The sequence below is a fragment of the Nicotiana tomentosiformis genome, chromosome 11 (genome assembly GCF_000390325.3).
Source record: "Nicotiana tomentosiformis chromosome 11, ASM39032v3, whole genome shotgun sequence".
In the NCBI taxonomy this organism is placed as follows: domain Eukaryota; kingdom Viridiplantae; phylum Streptophyta; class Magnoliopsida; order Solanales; family Solanaceae; genus Nicotiana; species Nicotiana tomentosiformis.
Window position 1 is genome coordinate 110311493 of NC_090822.1, and position 20688 is coordinate 110332180.

At 38.4% G+C, this 20688-nt stretch overlaps 2 protein-coding genes and 1 long non-coding RNA gene across 3 annotated transcripts; 2 read left to right on the plus strand and 1 right to left on the minus strand.

Annotated features, from left to right (window-relative positions):
* Window positions 1–6090: 6090 nt before the first annotated feature.
* Window positions 6091–11459, minus strand: LOC138900922 (uncharacterized). The gene is made up of 3 exons (XR_011412271.1): window positions 7911–11459; window positions 7458–7576; window positions 6091–6257 (listed from the first exon to the last, which is right to left on the minus strand). It is a non-coding gene; the product is annotated as an uncharacterized lncRNA (long non-coding RNA).
* A 3581-nt stretch (window positions 11460–15040) lies between these two features.
* LOC138902018 (uncharacterized) lies at window positions 15041–15637 on the plus strand. The gene has a single exon (XM_070189823.1). The coding sequence runs from the start codon at window positions 15041–15043 to the stop codon at window positions 15635–15637; it is 597 nt and encodes a 198-aa protein (XP_070045924.1).
* Window positions 15638–16146: 509 nt separating this feature from the next.
* On the plus strand, window positions 16147–16899 carry LOC138902019 (uncharacterized). Its single transcript, XM_070189824.1, has 3 exons — window positions 16147–16278; window positions 16333–16686; window positions 16747–16899. Exons 1-3 carry the CDS (start codon window positions 16147–16149, stop codon window positions 16897–16899), a joined length of 639 nt encoding a protein of 212 aa, XP_070045925.1.
* The last annotated feature ends 3789 nt before the right edge of the window (window positions 16900–20688 follow it).

The following is a 20688-nucleotide window of genomic DNA, read 5'->3' on the forward strand; positions in this document are numbered from 1 at the left end:
TAAAAAATCACGTAGATTTTAATCTCCAACAAAACGCCACGAAGGCTTTACTCTCCAAAACGGGAGTACACAAAACCACAAAGGTTTTAGTTTGCAGAATAATAAGAATAACACAAATACATAAATAAATATTAAATTCCTTAAGATTGTTAGTCCCGCCAATATTGCTGTATTTGTAAATAATAATTTTGGGAATTATCGTAATGAAACAGTAATTAATTCGAGCCCACTGAATTCACAGTGTTTCCTTAAGGAATTTAATCCCCTCCTAATACCCAAGGTAATGGATTATTTCCTCCCAGGATAGAACGAATCACACACTGGGAAGAGCATTAGGCATATACGGATTGGAAAATATCCGTTACAAATGCGGATAATCTTACGTTAATATTTACTATTAACAAATAAATTTGGTCCAAAAAAGCCGTAGCCATAGCCGAAGCCGAGCCGAGCGAGCGACGACGACGACGACGCGAGGCTTGCTTTCTTCTTAACTCTTTAAGAGCTACAAGAAGAGCAATTATATATATACCCACCAAAAATCTTTTCCTCTTCCAATATGGGACAATGTCTCATTGTCAAGAGGGGAAAACTTAAAATTTTACTCAAAATTTCATTTTTCCTCTATTTCCCATTCACCCTCATTTTAAGACTATTTCATCTTAAAAACAAAACCTCATAGGCACTGAGGCGCTATTGGTCTGGAAGTTCTAGTTGCCCTTCGAGGTCGAGTTTATCGTTTTGAGGTCAGGCCCGCGGTTCCGGTCGAAAGTTCATTGTTCCCACTCATTTTTACTGTTGCTTCTTAGACAAATTTTTGGAGCTGAATTTTGGAGTTGGTGATCTCTTCTGCTATTATTAAAGAAATTTTGCTTTAACAGGTTCATTTATTTCCCTTAACTTAATATGGATTATTGTGAATCAAACATTAGGAGAGCCATTAAAAGACAAGTTAAAGTCAGTAGTGATTTCTAGGATTTCGTTTAATTTCTTGAGCCAAGTTTGTATTGTGTTGATTGTGTTTCCTTTAAGTTTTATTCCATAGTGAAATTTCAGCATTTAACACGTATTCAAATCTTTAGTTTCGTACCACTTTCACATTAAATCTGCAGTTGGTTGCTTGAGGTGTTATGTTAAAATGAAGTAAAGTGTTATGTGTACTTCTTCTTTTTTCCGTGAGTAATGGCATGAGTATTTAAAGGTCTTCATAATTCTCTTAAAAGGGTATTCAAAAAATAATCATGTGTTTTAGTGAGTAGGTGTACCGAATGATCTATGATTTAAATTGAAAGTATTTGAAGTATGTGCTAATTCTTTATTTTGAGTTGAATATAATTCTTAATTCATCTTATAGTTGAAACAATATTCCAATTAAGTGGGTAAAATGCCTTGAATGTGAGATTTACCATACAACTTTTAGATTTTAGCCTTTCGGTAGTTTTTGAGAGTTCCTGATATTGTGTTTAAGTGCTTGGGATACTTCTTTGGCTTAAGTCATGGTTAAAAGTTTCTTTTGTAAGTAAATACTTTGTGAAATTAAAATGAGGTGAGAGGGTCTTGTTACCTACAATTAAATTTCCATCCCATAGTCACGTTACTTCCCGTTGGATGAAAACATTTTCAGTCATATAGGATTAACAAGTTTACCGGTTGTACTAGTTGTTTTATGATTTAAATATCATTATTCGTACTAGAACTCTCTGTTGCAATCCCATTGGAGTCTTCGATGATATCATTTTTGCTATGTGAAGTTGGAATCTACTTGTTAGGCATGCTTTGTGTTCCTTGCTCATTCCTTCAATATGAGTGTACTGTTCGATGTATGAATCACTCTAGTCTATTATTGGGACAGTTTTGTAAAAAAATAAATAAAAGAGGGGTCTGTTGAATTAAACCTTAGAAATTGACACAACGAGGATTTGATAAGGAATCGAGGTGATAAGAAATCTTTTAATGAATCTCCCAATAGTTTAAATAAAAGAGGGATCTCCCAATAGTTTTGATTCATTTAGTTTAGTATTCTACTATTTTATCTGGATGCGTATTTATTTAGTTTCATTGAATGGCCTGAATATTTATTTAATAGATAGTTTAATGGATTGTTTAATTCTATGTTTGTTTATTCGCCGTTTGTATTCATCAATGTGATATGCCTCTTTGTGGACTGAGGAGTTTTGGGAATTAATCGTTGAAAATAAATGGAGCATGAAATGAGTTTTTATTTATTTATTTTAATTATATTTTAATTTTACTTTTCTTACTTACTTGCTAGGAGCATGTCTAGGCCGACCACACTTGGGTAGGCAATATTAGGACATTTTATTATTATTAGTTTTTGAGGCGAGAGGTCTGTAAGCATTTAAATTTTATCAAATTTTAATCGATAAAATAATATGGACTATATTTTAAATATATTAGTCTAACTAAATATTATGGACTAATGTAATTGAATTAATTATATAAGTCTAATATATATGGGTTAAATAAATAAATTTAAATTTATTGGGCTAGCCTAGATAATCAGGCTATAAGTGATCAACCCACTTTATTGAGCCCAAGATGTCATCTTCCTATAGGCCCAGTTTGGTGTCACCTGTTAAATGACGTGGCACGCCAAGTCAAACAGAAGAGCCAATGGAATCATGCCACGTGTCAAAATGACAAGGCATGCCAAGTCAAATTAAAAGGTCAATGAAATCATGCCACATGTACAAGTGCATGTTCTGACCAATCAAATGGGGCCTTGTCACTCTTCAATTTGATTGGTCGGAAAGAGTTTATTCTCATCACAACTCTTTCATCCTACCACTATAAATATGGGTCTTCATAACCCAGAAAAGATATCAGAAGTTATAACAAGAAGCAAGAGAGAGCTCGTGGATCAAACACAGCAAATTTCTCTACAAGTTTCAAGCTTCAAGCAATCAAGTTCAAGAAATCAAGTTCAAGCTCAAGAATGAAGAACAAATCAAGATCCAAGGAGTACAAGTTTAAATCAAAGTCTGTGCTAATTGAATTCAAGATCATTATTCGTGACAATAAATATAGAATCAGAGGAACTATAGAGATTGTACACTCATATTATTTGAAATAAAATACTACGATTGTTGCAATATTTTTCGTTCTCAAATATTTTCTTGATGCAAATTTATTGTCTACAAGGTCGTTCCCTTAGTTAAATTAATCCAGGGAATGCCCGAATTAAATATAAAGAAAGTCGAGGCGACATCATCTTGGAGGCATAGTTTAGGATAATCAGATTTACTTTGTTATTTTCTTTTCTTTCGTTTATTAGGTGGGGACGACCTTGAACCTCTATTCTGTTTGTTTTTCTTCTTGTTTGTTTTACCTCAATTTGATATTCTTTAAAGTCAACTAGATCAGGTACGCAACCATGACCTTCACGGTACTTGGGGAGTGCCTAACACCTTCTCCCCGAGTCAAATGAACTCCATTACTCGAAATATCTGGTGCAGTCAGTTTTGAAGCCAAACATATTTTGAAAGAAAAATTATTTTTAAATGGTAACTTGGCACACCGAAATCAAATGTCAAGTGGCGACTCTAGAAAATCTTTTGAAACACAACTTTTGCCCCTTTTATGATTGAAAATCCTTTTGAACTTAAAAATCACCTTTATTATTTTTAGAGGGGTTAAGGTAAAAAGGGGTGTGACAGCTTTGGCGACACTGCTGGGGAGTTGCAGGTTCGAGCTGGTACTTGATCTTGTTGGCTTTTTAGAATATTCGGTTGAGGTGTTTATTTTCTTTGTTTACTTTGTTTGTTTTATTTCCTGTTTTGTTGTTTATTTGTTTATCGTTTTTCCTTATGTGTTTACTGCTTTATAAAATGTTGTCATTTCCATAACCACGGGTCTTCTTTCTGCAACAAGTCTTCCGGAGTACGTTTGAGCGTACACGGCCTTTCCATTAGTCACCCGTATCCTTAGGGGGTGGCGTGGGAGCGTGGAGTGGACGGACAGCTATAGCAGCCGCCATCGACCACGTGCCGCCCCGAATTACCTTGTCTAGTGAACCCCAAACGTAGGTCAGCCTTTAGGTCATTTTTATTTGCATCATATCATACAGACCTAGCAGGGCTCGGTCCTAGTCACTGTGTCCCTTTGTATGAGGCGTATCCAAATTATGCCAAAGTAGGTCCGCGACCCAAAACGACATTAAATCATCCCTATGTGCTACATTTCTCTAAGTGTAACAGGGTCATTTCGCAGACCAATAATTGTTGGAGGCAAATGAGAGAGAAAAGAAGGTGAAGTATAAAACTGAAGTAAGTAGGGGCCACTTTTGTTTTTCTTTTACATTCTTTTTAGAAAAGAACAAAAAAATGAAAAAAATGAAAAATTCAAAAGATTTTACACCTTTATGCCATTTTTACAAAAATCAGAAAAGAAAAAAAAAAGCAACTCATTTTTCAAGTGTAATTGACCTTTTTGCAAGTCTTTTCAATTTCAGTCAATCCTCACGAACTACGCGAATCTGATTCTCGCCTTTCGGGACGAGATAAGTAGGCAATCCACATAGGGCCTGATCCTTCATCATCTTCCTAGTGAGTCTTGAGTTCTTGGTTTCGAGGGTCGTAGCCAAGTCTTGCATGTCTGGCCATGTTTGGCCACATAGTCTGCTTTGCAAAATAGGGATATTTTCGCAAAAGTAGCTTGTTAACCCATGTCTTAGAGTCCTAAGTCCACAAGAAGGCGTCTTCTCATTTTAAGGTTCACTCATGTTGAATTTGCATGCTTAGCCATGTATTTGCCACATAGACCATTTCTTCAAAGTGAGATTATTTTTGCAAAGCAATTTTAGAGACCGTGATTCCTCGGAGTTTGGGGGGTTATATAGGCCTTCGTGAGGTGTTTTCCATATCTTAGGAGTCTTACTAACTGAGTTTACACTTTTAGTAACCTTTTGGCCACGTAGGCCATGATAAGTGTGGATTTTGACTACTTATTAGCGCTTTTTAACTTTTATTTTTGTCTAAAATCATTGAATTGTGTTCCCGAAAGTAATGAAATGTACAAAATTATAGGAATGCTGGAAGTTGGACTCCCGAGATAAAACTCGATTCAAAAAGGAGTAATCTTAACACAAGGCAATAAAGGGCACAGAAGCATGCAATGTTCGGTCCGCAGAATTTCATCTACGGCTGCAACCAAAGAAGGAAAGGTCAGGAGGCATTCGTGCAAATTGCGGACCGCACATGAATTGTGCGGCCGCAAGAGACGGGCTTAAGATCAAGATCAGAGAGATGACAAAAAGACCAAGTCCATAGCTTCATTGAATTGCGGACCGCACAAGGTTTGTGCGGCCGCAAACTATTATCTTGCAGCTGCAATGATACTATTGCGGACCACAGAAGAGTTCCTTGCGTCCGCAGTTTTAAATCTGCGGACCGCAGAAATATTGCCTCGCGGCCGTAGTTCAGAATTGTGTGGCCGCAGAATCCCAGCTTCTGCCAGATGAAGAAGTCTGCGGATCACACACGGAATTGTTCGGCCGCAGAATCTCCCCGGGGGTTTTTTGCCCGAAATTTTTAGCCTTGTATAAATGGACGAGTTTCACAAAATTAGGTCAAGTTTTTGACATCAGCAATTACTGTAGTTGTTTTTCTTTGCCTCATTTGGAAGTTTACTATATTTTGGTGTATTTTACAATAGATTTTATTATTTTAAGCTTACATTATGAGTTTAATTAGCCTTTATTCTTCATTTTCTTCAAACCTAAGTATGAGTAACTAGATTTTTACTAGGGTTGTGACCCAACCAAAGTGTGTGAACCTTATGGGTATCTAATTTAGTGCTTGTTTATGATTGAGTGTTTATTATTTAGTCTAGTTCATGTTTTAATTTTTGGAATTAATGGTTGCAAACATTAGTTCATGTCTTTTTGACTTAGTCTCTACTTGAGAAAGAGAGACTTAGTGTCATGACCCAAAATCCACCTAGTCGTGATGGCACCTAACCCAACCCGTCAGGTAAGTCAATTAACAACTATCCAATTTAATTAATGTTTAACTGACTCTAATACACTCCCCAAGGACTGGTAGTATAAATCATGAGCTTCTAAGATTAGAATTTCAAAACTAATATGAAATAAAAATAAAATACGTCATTTGTCTGAAATATACATGAACAGATTAAAAATTCTAAAGCTACCATGAACAAGAGGCAGCAATGGATGGAACGCAGGTACATCTTCAAATCCAGCTCACGTCGATCACAGCCGCATCAACATCCAATATCTACACGCAAGGTGCAGAAGTGTAGTATGAGTACAACCGACCACATGTACTCAATAAGTAACAAACCTAACCTTAGGTTGAAAGTAGTGACGAACTGGAACAAAGGTCAGGGTCCAACACTAATAGCCAACAATAGTTCATAACATAATAGAAGTAATAAAAGAAGTAGCTCAGAGATAAAATGCTCAGCTCATTCACAATTCTAGAAAAATGTCCCGCTTTTCAAATATATCAGTGAAAACTCAAATCCTTTACCGAAATCACCAATTTATGAGTAAGTTTGAAAACTGTAATTTCTCCCAAAACTTTCAACAGGTAATTGTTTTATTTTTAAATAACACGAGGAAAGTACATCTCTATAACTACATATCAATATGTAGGAGAAGTCATGAATGATGCAGTATCGTACAACATGAGAAAAAATGCATTTGTATGCATGTATGTCAAGTGTGCATGTCAATGCGATACAACTTAGTAATAAAACCATATGCATACTCTCAAAGTATCATTTCACTCAGTCCTCCCAGTCACTCAGTCCTCACAGTCACTCAATCCTCCCAATCGCTCGGCACTCGCACTCAGCACTCAACACTCGCACTCAGTAGGTACCTGCGCTCACTGGGGGTATGTACAGACTCCGGAGGGGCTCCTTCAGCCCAAGCGCTATAATGCACACGGACAACTCACGTGTTGCACGGATAACTCACGTGCTATAGTATCAATATCTGGATCTGCACAGACAACTCATGTGCTATAGTATCAATATCTTAAAATCAGGCCATCAACCTCACTTAGTTATCAATCTTTCTATTCTCTCGGGCTCACAATGTCATGAAACTAGCCCAAAATGATGATATGATGTATCAATAAATAACAACAGAGACTGAGATATGATATGCAATGAATGAACATGACTGAGTATGAAATTGCAATGTAAGAAAATAACTGAACAACAATAATGACCTCAGTGGATCCCAACAGGATAAGCATATAGTCTAGACATGGATTCTAACATGAATCACAACTCGATAACTTTAGTACGTAGAGATTTCATGATTATAGATAAGTTCAGGTAACTATACGGTACCATAGAAATAACGGAGTCACAGTTCATACGGTGCATGCCCATAAGCCCGTCACCTAGCATGTGCGTCACCTCAACACCATACCCTCAGCTCCAAGTTTAGAAGAGTTACTTACCTCGAACAAGATGAATCCAATGTCGAGCAAGCTAAACAATGCTCCGAAAATTTCATTCCGCGCGTATCAACCTCCGAACATCTTCATATCTCCTCAATTCCACGCCAAATGATTCGAAACTAGTCAAAACAAATGTGCAAATTAATCAAAATATACTCCAATACTTGTAATTTAACAATTTATAAAAATTCCTAACTCTGCTCGAAAAATTGACAATGGGGCCCATGTCTCGGAATCCGTAAAAACTCACAAAATTCGACAACCTATTCAATTACGAGTTCAACCATACTAATTTCACTCAAATCCGACTCCGAATCAGTATTCAAAACTCAAAAATTCATTTTATGAAATTATAGAAATTTTCTTCGATTTCTCTTGAAGATTCGATAATCATACACCCAAAATGAAGATTAATTCATGAAATATAATCACAAGGGAGTCAAGAATGCTTACCCCAAGTTGAGTGGAAAATTTCCTCTCCAAAGTCACACAAACTGAGCTCCAAAATCAGAAAAATGGCTAAAAATAGCGAAGCCCCAAACTTAAAGCTTCTGCCCAGCGTCTTCCGCATTTGCGGTCGCATAGTCGCATCTGCAAGTCAGCTTTGGCTAGCAGTGGTCGCTTCTATGACTTTCAAACCGCATCTGCGGTCGCATTTCTGCGCGAGTGTGGCCACTTCTGCGATGCCTCCCAGCCAGCCTTCCCCAGGTCGCTTCTGCGACCTGTTTTTACGCTTCTGCAAGGCGCACCTGCGGTCCCTCATGCGCAGGTGCGAAGACACCAGCAACAAAAAAATTCTAGTATTTCCTTAAGTCCGAATTTGATCCGTTAATCATCTGAAACTCACCTGAGGCCCCGGGGACCTCAACCAAATATACCAACAAGTCCTAAAATATTATACGAACTTAGTCGAGACCTTAAATCACATCAAACAATGCTAAAACCATGAATAATACCCCAATCCAAGCTTAATGAAACTAAGAAATTTCAACTTTTACATTCGATGCCGAAACCTACCAAATCAAGTCCGATTGACCTCAAATTTTGCATGCAAGTCATAAATGACATTACAGACCTATGAAAAATTTCAGAATAAGATTCCGACCCCGATATTAAAAAGTCAACTCCCGGTCAAACTTCCAAACTTAAATTTCTATTTTAGCCAAATCAAGCCTAATTTAACTACGGACTTCCAAATAATTTTTCGGACGCGCTCCTAAGTCTAAAATCATCATACGGAGTTATTGGAATCATCAAAACTCTATTCTGTGGTCATTTATGCATAGTCAACATTCGGTCAACTATTTCAACTTAATCTTTAAATCTTGGAACTAAGTGTTCCAATTCATTCTGAACCCTCTCCGACGAGTCACATAATTATAATTGAACACAGGATAAGCAGTAAATGGGGGAACGAGGCTGTAATACTCAAAACATTCGGCCGGGTCGTTACACTTAGCCTAGGAAAACTTGGCTAACAAGGAATTGGGTAAATCGAGAGATTGATTAACCCAATTAAAGGGTTCAACCTAGAGATAGTAATAACCCGACTTGAGCTTTTATCAATTGTTTTGTGTGATACCCATTTGGTCTTGAGAAAGCCAAATTGGTCAAAACCACTCTCTAACCGAGAGGTATTGAGTGGGTAATTGAGAGTTGATAGCTATAATACACCCCGATCAACAAAACAAGCATTAAGGTTTTTATCCCATTAGGTAAACACCTAAGTAATGGTCACATACCTAGGTTTTTTATCAAATTGAAAAACCTCAAAATAATTATCCTAGTCTTATTTCTTTATTCTGCAATCTTTAGTGTTAAATTAGAAATAGCATACAAACCTTTTTGTGGAAGTGCAAATCAAGATAATTCAATCACGCGCATTAAAATATACACTCCGAACTCCCATCTTAGCTCTCTATGGATTCGACCCCGACTCTTAGTTGGGTTAATATAATTGCAAATGATCCTTTCATAGCTTTTTAGAGGTGTGCATTTGGACGCGATCATGCCATTTCGCAAAAATAGCCTCAATCATGTCTTATATGTATCCAATTGGAAGTGTTATTATTTCACATAGTGTCCTGAGTCACTAACTCTATTTGGTCTTATTCTTCTCATTCAGGTATAGATTTATTTACCGGAGCTTGAGCATGACAGACGTCCCAGGACCATCTCAGCTAGGACCGTTACATTCAGGAGCTGATTGAGGAGACTTTTTATCTTTTGAGTCCATTTTTTGTTGTCCTTTACTTCTAGTCTTGCCCAGTAGTAATGAGTCTTTTAGGTGGTGTCAGAGACTATCGTAGTCTAGCTGAGTTTTTTGAGTCATTTGTTATCGTGCTTCCTATTTCTTATTTGAAAACCAAAAAATATATAAATAAAAAAATCCAAAAAGATTTTTGTTTATAGTTTATTTTGCTCATCACTTTTTCAAAACTACGCTTGGTCTGATTCATGTGGAACATGATACGTAGGTAACCTATATCGGATTCGATCAAATCCATTTTTAAATTAAAAAAAATAAAGTTGGGGGATGTGAGAAATGAAAGGAAAGGAAAGAATGATAAGCAAAAAGAAAAAGAGTGGGAAGGAAATGATTAAATCAAGAAGCGTTAAAGAGAAAATAAAAGAGGAAGGTTGGAACTAGCAAATTGGGATGATGCCATATGACCTTGTGACCCTCAAGTTCATTCTAGAACCGTTAATTGTTGATAGGTGCATTCCACGTAATGTGATATTTTTATCTGATAAATGCCCTACCGCTAATGTTGGCTTTGCTTTGCTCCTCTCTATTATTGTCATTGTTATTATTCAGGAAGGTGGTTAGTTTGTGGCATTCTGGCGAGTCATCCATACAAAACTAGGTCAAAGCGGAAAGCAGTCATGGCTAGTAAAGAATTGGACACATGTGTTGTTGACCCATCGAGGGAGATTGTGGAATCGGAATGTGAGTTGAAATAAAAGGTCCAAAGGTTAAAACAACATATGGCAGAGATGTATCAGGCTTGGATCAGAGGGCATCATCCACCCTCATTCCCCACTAAGTACAGAGAAAGCCCTGCCTCCATCCCACTACTATCGCAAGCCCAGATTCCTACTACTGTCCATCTTTCCCCACAACATGTACCAGGGTTTACCCCTTACAACAACTACCCTGACACCTCGTCCCAACCTCTTCATGCCCCACTAGCCAAAACAACCTCATATCCCGCTCCATTAATCATTCTTGTTTTTGTAGCTCCTCCACAAGCTACCATCCATCAATCTTCTAGTGAACCTGCGTTCAAAGTTCCTAATGCCCAACTTTCAAGGTCCCGGATCTCTATTGCTATAACTCTCCACTTTGAGCCTCCCGTTGAAACTGAAAAGCCCGCTTAGAATGTGGAGCATGACGAGATATCCAAGAAGGTGAAGAGACTATAGCAGTCTCTAAGGAACATGCAAGGAATAGGGAGCCAAGTAAGTGTGTCTTACAAGGACTTATGCTTATTCCCTGATGTCCAGCTGCCCGTTGGGTTTAAGATGCCAAAGTTTGATCTGTATGATGGAGATGGAGATCATTTGTCCTATTTGAGAGGTTATTGCAATAAGATGAGAGGTGCTAGAGGGAAGGATGAGCTATTGATGGCCTATTTCAGTTTGAGTGGAGCAGTCCTAGAATGGTACACCCGACAAGATCTGATCAGGTGGTATACAAGGGACGACATGGCCAAGGCCTTTTTCCGGCACTTTCAGTACAATACAGAAATTGTTCCTGATCATCTGTCCCTGACCAAGATAGAAAAGAAGCCTAATGAAAGATTTAGGGAATACAGGCTCATATGGAGAGAACAAGTTGCCCGAGTCATTCCTCCGAAGGAAGAAGACGGTATGGTGAAGTACTTTGTTCAAGCCCAAGAGCCAACTTACTTTGGCCACTTGATCTCAGCGACGGGTAAGCCTTTTAATGATGTGATGAAGATGGGAGAAATGGTGTAAGAGGGACTCAAGTCAAGCAAGATCATGAGCTACTCCGCTATAAAAGCAACCACACATGCAATCCAGAATGGCACAGGAAGTTTGTTAGCCAAGAAGAAAAAAGATGATGTTTTTGTGGTTGTCTCTTGACCATGGAGTGGTCCAAGGGGTCCCCCTCACCAGTACACTCAGCCTCGACCCCAACCCTAAAGCCTATACCCAAGCTCTATATAATCCACCCCAGCATTATTTTCCCCCTCCAGATCCCCAATACTCAGTTAGACCACCCTAATACCATGTTCACCACGCACAATCATATGCTCAACCCCCTCCTTACCCACAATGGTGTGCGCCAGCTCCACAAGACTCTTATCCATCCCCATAACCCTATCGAAACCCTACTAGTCCGAGCTTTCGACCAAGGCCGGAGAAAAGAAACCTTCACCCCACTTGGAGAGTCCTATGCCAGTTTGTTTCAAAGGTTGAGGCAATTGGACATGTTAAGGCCAATTGAAGCAAAGATATTGAATCCATCCCTAAAGAACCTTGATTATTCTCTGAGATACGCATATTGTTATGATGCCCCAGGGCACGACATAGAGAAGTGTTGGCATTTGAAAAGGGCAATCCAAGAGCTTATTGATACAAATCAAATTGTAATTTAGAGCTCGAATACGCCAAACATCAACAAAATCCTTTGTCAGCCCATGCAGAGACATACATGATTGAAATAATTCATAAGGATGGGGAGTCCATGAATTCTTCCAAGTCCGTCATGATATTCGTGCTAGTGAAGGTAATTCAGTTAAGGCTCTAGACTCTACAAAAGCAATGCCCTTGATAGTTGAAAGGGTGACAGAGAAACTAAGCATGCTCAATATGAAACCACATGTGTTGGTTATGAAAGGGCCTTCGAAGGATGTTGGGGCAAGTCAGGAAAAGTCGAAAGTGGTTGTGCCAGGGATCCCGAGCAAGGTCGTCGTAGTCGTGAAAAGGGCTCCTATTACCCCTGTTGTTATTAAGCCAGTGACCCAGTAGCCATAGGTTGATACAAAGGTTGTCCCGTGAAATTACAAATAAGTGATAGTAACATATAAAGGGAAAGAAGTGGAGGAAGAAGTCAATGAAACTGGAGGACTCACTCGTTCTGGGGGGTGTTTTACCCCAGAAGAATTGAGGAAGGCCAAGCCATTCAAGGATAGCCAAATGCTAGTATACAAGCCGATCACTGAAGAAGAGGCTGAAGAGTTCCTGAAAAAGATGAAAGTGCAAGACTATTCCATTGTGGAGAAATTAAGGAAAACACTGGCTCAGATCTCTCTTTTGTCTTTACTAATACATTTAGATGACCACCGCAAAACACTGATGAAGATTTTGAATAAGGCATATGTTCCTGATAAGATCATAGTGAATCACTTGGAAAAGATTGCTAGCAACATCTTCGAAGCAAATAGGATCACTTTCTCAGATGATGAACTTCCTATAAAAGATACAAAACACAACCGAGCTTTTTATCTCACGGTGAAGTGCGAGGATGTTGTTGTCTCGAGGGTACTAGTTAATAATGGCTTTATTGCAAATATTTGCCCTTTGTCTACTTTGCAAAAGTTAAAAATCGGTACTGAATGAATCCACATGAACAGTGTATGTGTTCGAGGCTTTTTTGGGGGAGGGAAATATTCTGTCTGTGATAGAATGATCGAATTGTCGATAGGGCCAGTTGAGTTCACTATAGAATTTCAAGTGATAGATGTGGTTGTCTCTAACAATTTGTTATTGGGCAGGCCCTGGATACACGTGGCTAAGGCAGTCCCGTCTTCTCTGTATCAAATGGTAAAATTTGATGGGGATAGGTAGGAAATAATTATGTATGGTGATGAGGACATATCGGCTTATAATGACCCGTTTGTTCCATTTATTAAAGCTGAAGATGATAAAGGACCTTGGGTATACCAAACTTTCAAAACCGTGTATGTTGAGAAGATTCCTGTAGGAGAATGCATTCCAGGTCCGTGGCTATCCTCCACGTCCATCATGGTAGCAACTGAGATGTTGAAGAATGGTTTTTGTGCCGGGTAAAGGCCTGGGTTCATCTCTACAGGGTATTGTGCATCCAGTATGCCCACATGAAATTTTTTGTACATTTGGTTTGGGATTCACACCCACAGAAAAGGACGTAAAAGGGGCTAAAAAGCAGAAACAGAAGGTATGGTCGCTCCCCAAACTTGTTCCACACATCTCCAAGTCTTTTGTCAAGCCAGGGGTTGCAAAATGTCCAATATCACCAGTCTCAAAACCTGTAGTTGATGTTGATGAAGAGCTGATCAAGAGGTTCCATAGTCTGTTTGCTGAGGTTAATATGGTGGAAATTGGAGAAGGTTCTAGTAATGCAGATGTGCAGCTCGTTGGGCCAAATGTGAGGCTTAGCAATTGGGAAGCTACTCCTCTCCCCACCCGGAACGAATTTTGTTCTTTTTATGCTAGTTTTAATGACATGACATGCATGAGGAGTTTTCAGCCAAGTATTGAAAGCCATTCTAATCTTGAAATAATGAACCAAGAAGTAGAATATGATAAAGAAGCAACATTTGAGGAAATAAGTAAAGAGCTAAAACATTTTGAAGAGAAACGAAAGCCTAACTTGAATGACATCAAAGCAATCAATTTAGGAGACCAGGACAATGTCAGGGAAACTAAGATAAGTATGCATCTAGAGGAAGATGCAGAAAAGACTGTGTTCATCACACCATGGGGGACATATTGCTACCGGGTACTGCCATTTGGTTTGAAAAATGCTGGGGCAACTTACATGAGGGCAATGACTATCACATTTCATGACATGATACATAGGGAGATTTAGGTTTACGTGGATGATGTGATCATAAAGTCAAAGAAGCAGTCTGACCATATCAAGGATTTGAGGAAGTTTTTCCAAAGGCTCTGCACGTATAAACTCAAGCTCAATCAAGAAAAATGTGCATTTGGTGTCCCGTCCGGGAAGCTGTTAGGATTTGTGGTTAGTCGACGCGATATTGAGTTAGATCTGTCAAATATCAAAGCCATTCAAGAGTTACCACCGCCAAAGAATAAAACTAAGGTGATGAGCCTCCTCAGAAGGTTAAATTACAATAATAGGTTTATTTATCGCCTCACGACAACCTGTGAGCCCATTTTAAGTTGCTGAAGAAGAATGTTGCGGTCAAGTGGACTGACGAGTGTCAAGAACCTTTGATAAAATCAAAAGGTACATGTCAAACCCACATGTGCCGGTCCCGCCCGAGCTTGGGAGACCATTAATCCTGTATTTGATAGTCCTGGATAATTCTTTTGGTTGCGTACTGGGTCAACACGACATCACAGACAAGAAAGAGCGGGCAATCTATTAACTCAGTAAGAAGTTCACTCCTTATGAGGTTAAGTATACTCTTCTTGAAAGGACATGTTGTGCCCTGACTTGGGTGGCACAAAAGTTGAAGCATTATCTTTCGTCCTACACTACTTACTTCATTTTTTGCATGGATTCTCTAAAGTATATCTTTCAGAAGCCTATGCCCACAAGCAGACTCGCAAAGTGGAAAATTTTACTCACAGAGTTTGACATTATCTATGTGACTCGGACTGCGATGAAAGCCCAAGACTTAACCGACCACTTGGCCGAGAATCCAGTGGATGAAGACTATGGGCCATTGAAGACTTATTTTCCTGATGAAGAAATGTTACATGTTGATGAGGTTGATCTTAATGAAAAGCTAGGTTGGAAAATCATTTTCGATAGAGCCGCTAACATGAAAGGTGTTGGGATAGGGATTGTACTTATTTCTGAAATAGGGCAACACTACCTTGTAACAGCCCAGCTTCGATTTTATTGCACCAATAACATGGACGAGTATGAAGCATGCATTCTGGGCTTGAGGTTAGCTATAGACATGGGAGTCCAGGAAATACTGGTTTTGGGAGATTTAGATTTGTTGGTTCACCGGATTCAGGGAGAATGGGAAACTCGGGACCTGAAACTCATATTGTATCGACAGTGTTTGCATGATCTTTGCCAATGGTTCAGGTCAGTGGAATTCAGACATATTCCCAGGATTCATAATGAGATTGTCGATGCCTTGGCTACTCTGGCTTCAATGCTACATCATCTAGATAAGGCTTATGTCGACCCCATGCATATCCAAGTTCATGATCAGCATGCCTATTATAATGTGGTTAAAGAGTAACTTGATGGTGAACCTTGGTTCCATGATATCAAGGAATACATCAAGTCCAGGGTATATCTGGTACATGCCACAAGTGATCAAAAAAGAACCATTCGGCGTCTGGCTAGTGGATTTTTCTTAAGTGGGGGAATCTTGTACAAGAGGACTCCAGACCTAGGACTACTGAGGTGCGTAGATGCTAAAGAAGCTTCAACTGTCATGATAGAAGTACATTCTAGAGTTTGCGAGCAACATATGAACGGGTATGTCTTGGCAAATAAGATACTTCGAGCAGGCTATTATTGGCTCACCATGGAATGAGATTGCATCAACTTTATTTGCAAGTGTCATCAATGCCAGGTGCACGGCGATTTAATTCACTCTCCGCCATCCGAGTTGCACACAATGTCTGCACCCTGGCCCTTTGTTAGCTGGGGGATGGATGTTATCGGATCAATTGAACCGGCAACATCAAATGAACATAGGTTTATTCTGGTAGAATTGATTACTTCACCAACTGGGTATAAGCTATGACTTTTAAGCCCGTGACGAAGAAGGCGGTGGTAGATTTTGTTCATTCAAATATCATTTGCCGATTCGAAATTCCCAAGGTAATCATCACAGACAATGCTGCTAATATTAATAGTCATTTGATGAAAGAGGTATGCAAACAGTTCAAGATTATGCATTGAAATTCCACTCCGTATTATCCCAAGGAAAATAGAGTTGTTGAAGCTGCTAACAAGAACATAAAGAAGATACTTCGCAAGTTGGTGCAAGGTTCTAGACAGTGGCATGAAAAACTGCCTTTTGATTTGCTTGGCTATTGCACTACTGTTTGCACTTCGGTAGGTGCAACTCCTTATTTGTTGGTACATGGAACTAAGGCAGTTATACATGTGAAAGATGAGATCCCATCCCTTCGGATCATCGCAGAAGCTGAAATCGATGATGATGAGTGGGTCAAAACTCGACTGGAGCAGTTAAGTTTGATTGATGAGAAAATATTGGCAGCAGTGTGTCATGGTCAATTGTATGAGAAAAGAATGGAAAGAGCATACAACAAGAAGGTGTGTCCTTGAAAATTTTAAGTGGGCCAGCTAGTATTGAAACGCATCCTTCCATATCAGGTTGAAGCTAAAGGCAAGTTTGTCCCAAACTGGCAGGGGCCATTTATTGTGACAATAGTGTTGCCCAATGGTACTTTGTATTTAACAGACATAGAAGACAAAGTTGTGAAAATGGTTATCAATTCTGATGCAGTCAAGAGATATTATGTATAATTTCTTTTCTTATCTTTAATTGTATATTTTGTACTTGGCATGTTCAAAGTTGAAATGACGAAGGCATATTATTTTGTTACCCAAATATTTTTATCATTTGTTACCCCTTTTGAGCCTTAATTTATTTTCTTTCACATCCCTCTTTTGGAATCAGAAAGAGGTCAGAAAATAGAAAAAGAGTAAATAAAGGGGAAAAGGGGAAAAAAGAAAGGAAAAAAAGAGAATAAAAAGAAGAAAAGAAGAAGAAGAAAAGGAAAGAAAAGAGAGAAAAAAAGAAAGAAAAACAACAAAGCAAAACAACCTCGTGTTTGAACTACATTCGACCTGATTCCTTTTAAGGATACGTAGGCAACCTTACTCTGAGGTTCAGTCCTACCAAAATAAAAATCTAAAATTTTCCAGACTCAAAGAAACTAGGGCAGATGTTTTAGTTTTGCAAAAGACTTGATTCCAAAAATTGTAATTTTAAAACCCTTTCATCTGAAGTTGTTTTGAACCTTCATGCCATCCTTCTTTCTTACCTTGTCTAAAAGCCTACATTACGGTCCAAAGAAAGACCTTCTGATAAATCTTTGAGGATGCCAAGTGACATGTGGGGTAAAGGTATGATCTTCTTGCATCATGGGCAATACCTTTTTCTCAGCACAAGGAAAAAGAAATAAAAATGAGAGAGTCTTATTGGTAAAAATCCTCACGGGCACCGTAAGGCGACGGTGAGTTGAGAAATGAACAAATGAGAGAGGATTGATGGTGAAAACCCTTCGGGGCATAATAAGTCGAATGAGGATTGTGGACTTTACATAGAAGTTGGATCATTGAAAGCCCGATTTTGAAGTATGCAGACATGACATGAACTAAAAGTGTGATTGGTTGGACGGATTAGGCTGATCAATTCGAAATGCATGTCATGATCATTGGAGTCAGTTGCTTTACTCAGATAAGTTTCCTTTCCTCTCTTCTCCAAATAGACATCTTTGTTCAGACCATTCCTTTTTATTCCTTTGCCAAATATCACTTTACTTTGTTCTTTTGAGTCTCTTTCAAGTTAGTTTTTGTTAAACAAGCAAAAAAGACTTCAAAGTCTACTACCGGCTTTCTGATTGCACAAGGCGAAGTTTGGCCTAGCACATCACAAGTGACAAGATTCAGAAGGAGCAATGTAGTGATAACTTGAGTTCAGATGGTCAAGTGACTCTTGAATTTTGTGAAATATTGAGGTTCAACAATTTCCATAGTGAAAACACAATGCAACAAATGAGTAGTAATTGATTCGAGTCACTCAAAGGTTTTTGTGGTTGAGGTTCGGTCAGATTGTCAAACAATTCCTTGTTAGCCCGAAGCAGCTGACCAGAATGAAGCATGGCAGTGGTAGAAGCGGACACTTTCAGCAACGATGCCACAAACTAACCACTATGTTTTCAAACTAACAAGATTTTCTTTGTTTGAAACATGGGCAAGAAATGTTGTTCGTTTTGCAGGGATCCTCCATGAGGAAAGCAAGGTCTAAGGTAAGTTCATTTTCGACTCTTCAGAACCCTCATGGATAATGAGATTTAATTTTCAAGTTTTAGGACTCTCCTAGATAATGAGATTTAATTTTCAAAATTTTAGGACCCTCCTGGATAATAGGATGTAGTCTTAAGTTTTTCCTATAGAAAACAGATTCTAACTTTTAAGTTCCCAGGACCCTCTTGGATAATAGGATTTAGTCTTAAGTTTTTACTTATAGAAAATAAGTTTTAACTTTTAAGTTTTGAGGACCCTCCTATATAATGAGATATAATTTATGATGTTTTCACTCTTAAAATAATGATTTTTAATTTTTAAACGCGCAGGACCCTCCTGGATAATGAGATTTAGTCTTAAGTTCCTAATCTTAGAAAATTGATTTAATCTTAGGATTGGCAGGACCCTCCTGGATAGTGGGATTTAGTTTTAAAGTTCTCACGACCCTCCTGGATAGTGGGATTTAGTTTTAAGTTCTTAATGAGATTTAATTTTTCAAGTTTTCAGGACCCTCCTTAATAATGAGATCTAGTTTTAAGTTTTTAGAAAAATAAGATTTAATTTCTTAAGTCAGGACCCTCCTGGATAATGGAATTTAATTTTGATATTTTCACTTTTTAAAATAATATTTTTAATTTTAAAAAATGCTAAGGACCCTCCTGGATAATGAGATTTAATTTTGAGGTTTTACTGTTAAAAATAGAATTTTTAATTTTTAAAGTTCTTAGGACCCTCCTGAATAATAAGTTTTTTTTTTTTAAAGTTCTAAGAACCCTCCTAGATAATGGGATTTAATATATATTTTTTTTAAAGTTCTTAGGACTCTCCTGTATAATGGAATTTTGACTTTCAAGTTTTCAAGACCCTCATGAATAATGGGATTTAATTTTTAAGTTTGCAGGCCCTCATGTATAATGGGATTCAACTGACAATCACAAATGTTCCTGGTACAAACTGGGGCAGAAAATTTTCTTTGTTTTATCTGTTTCGTTGTGATTGTAGGCACCCACATGGAGAACGAAGCTTAACACTTCAAAATTTAACGGAGGTGTTCGAAGGTAGGCTCAAGCTAAGATTCTGCTCGTGAGCGCAATGGAATAAGCCTGCCTGACTGTGAGACTGACTGGTCGAACAGAGACGAGAGTCGGCCATAGTGATCTGGGAATCCCGCGTGGAAGGGCTCTCGCTCAACGGATCAAAGGTACGTCGGGGATAACAGGTTGATGACTTCCAAGAGCTCTTATTTCAAGTCAAGATGTCAGGAACCCACCTGGAGAATGAGGGAATTTATTTCAAAATGATATCAAGTTTCAGTTTTAGTAGCAGGCACCCACCTGGAGAACAAGGGAATTCATTTTAGAGTTTCTTTCAAGTTTCAGCATTAGCAGCAGGCACCTACCTGGAGAACGAGGATATTCATTTCAGAGTTTGTTTTAAGTTTCAAGTCAGTAGCAGACGCCCATCTGGAGAACGAGGGTAGTCATTTCAAAGTTAATTTCAAGTTTAGTAGCAGGTGCCCACCTGGAGAACGGGGATATTCATTTCAGAGCTAATTTTAAGTTCAAGTCATTAGCAGGCACCCACCTAGAGAACGAGGGTATTTACATCAAAATGAATTCAATTTCGGATCAGAACGTCAGGCAACCGCCTGGAGAATGAGGGTATTTACTTCAAAATTAGTTTCAAGCTCAAGTCGACTTCAAAGTTCAAGTTTATTTCAAGTCCAAGTACCAGAAGCCCGCCTAAAGAAATACGGTCAATTTTCAATTCAAGTTGGAAGTAGAAGAATCTCGCCTTAAAATTGCGAGTCAGCAATTCGAGATGCACAACAAGACCGAGAGGAGACTCAAGACAAAAGAATATATAGGATTTTGTAGTTTAATTGTAATTTTCATTTTTGATGTACTGACAAGAATCATGGACCGAAACCTCGACGACACTGTGCTTCACTTGACTCTCCATCTCGGTATCCTTCTATATTCTTCCTACTTCTAAACTACATGTCACATGATTCCTTTATAACCAAGGATATGTAGGCAGCTCAAATACCAGGGCTCAGTCATATTCTTTTTATCCATCTTTGTTCTCTTTTGGATAAGTGTCGGGTCAGAAGTCAACTACGTTGCTTACTCAATTCTTTGCTCAAAACCTCTTTGAGTTTTCAAGCAAAGAGGGGCAGTTGTAAGCATGTAATTTTTGACCCGCACAGTTTTTAAAGTTATTTTTAGTATTTTAATATTTTAAAATATTTATTTGAGTTATTATAGAATTTTAATTTATTTT

Coding starts and splice junctions, on each gene's coding strand:
- LOC138902018 (XM_070189823.1), top strand. CDS start 15,041: ATGAAAGCCCAAGACTTAACCGACCACTTGGCCGAGAATCCAGTGGAT.
- LOC138902019 (XM_070189824.1), top strand. CDS start 16,147: ATGACTTTTAAGCCCGTGACGAAGAAGGCGGTGGTAGATTTTGTTCAT. Junction 16,279..16,332: donor ATAGTCATTTGATGAAAGAG/GTATGCAAACAG, acceptor TATTATCCCAAG/GAAAATAGAGTTGTTGAAGC. Junction 16,687..16,746: donor AAAGAGCATACAACAAGAAG/GTGTGTCCTTGA, acceptor CTTCCATATCAG/GTTGAAGCTAAAGGCAAGTT.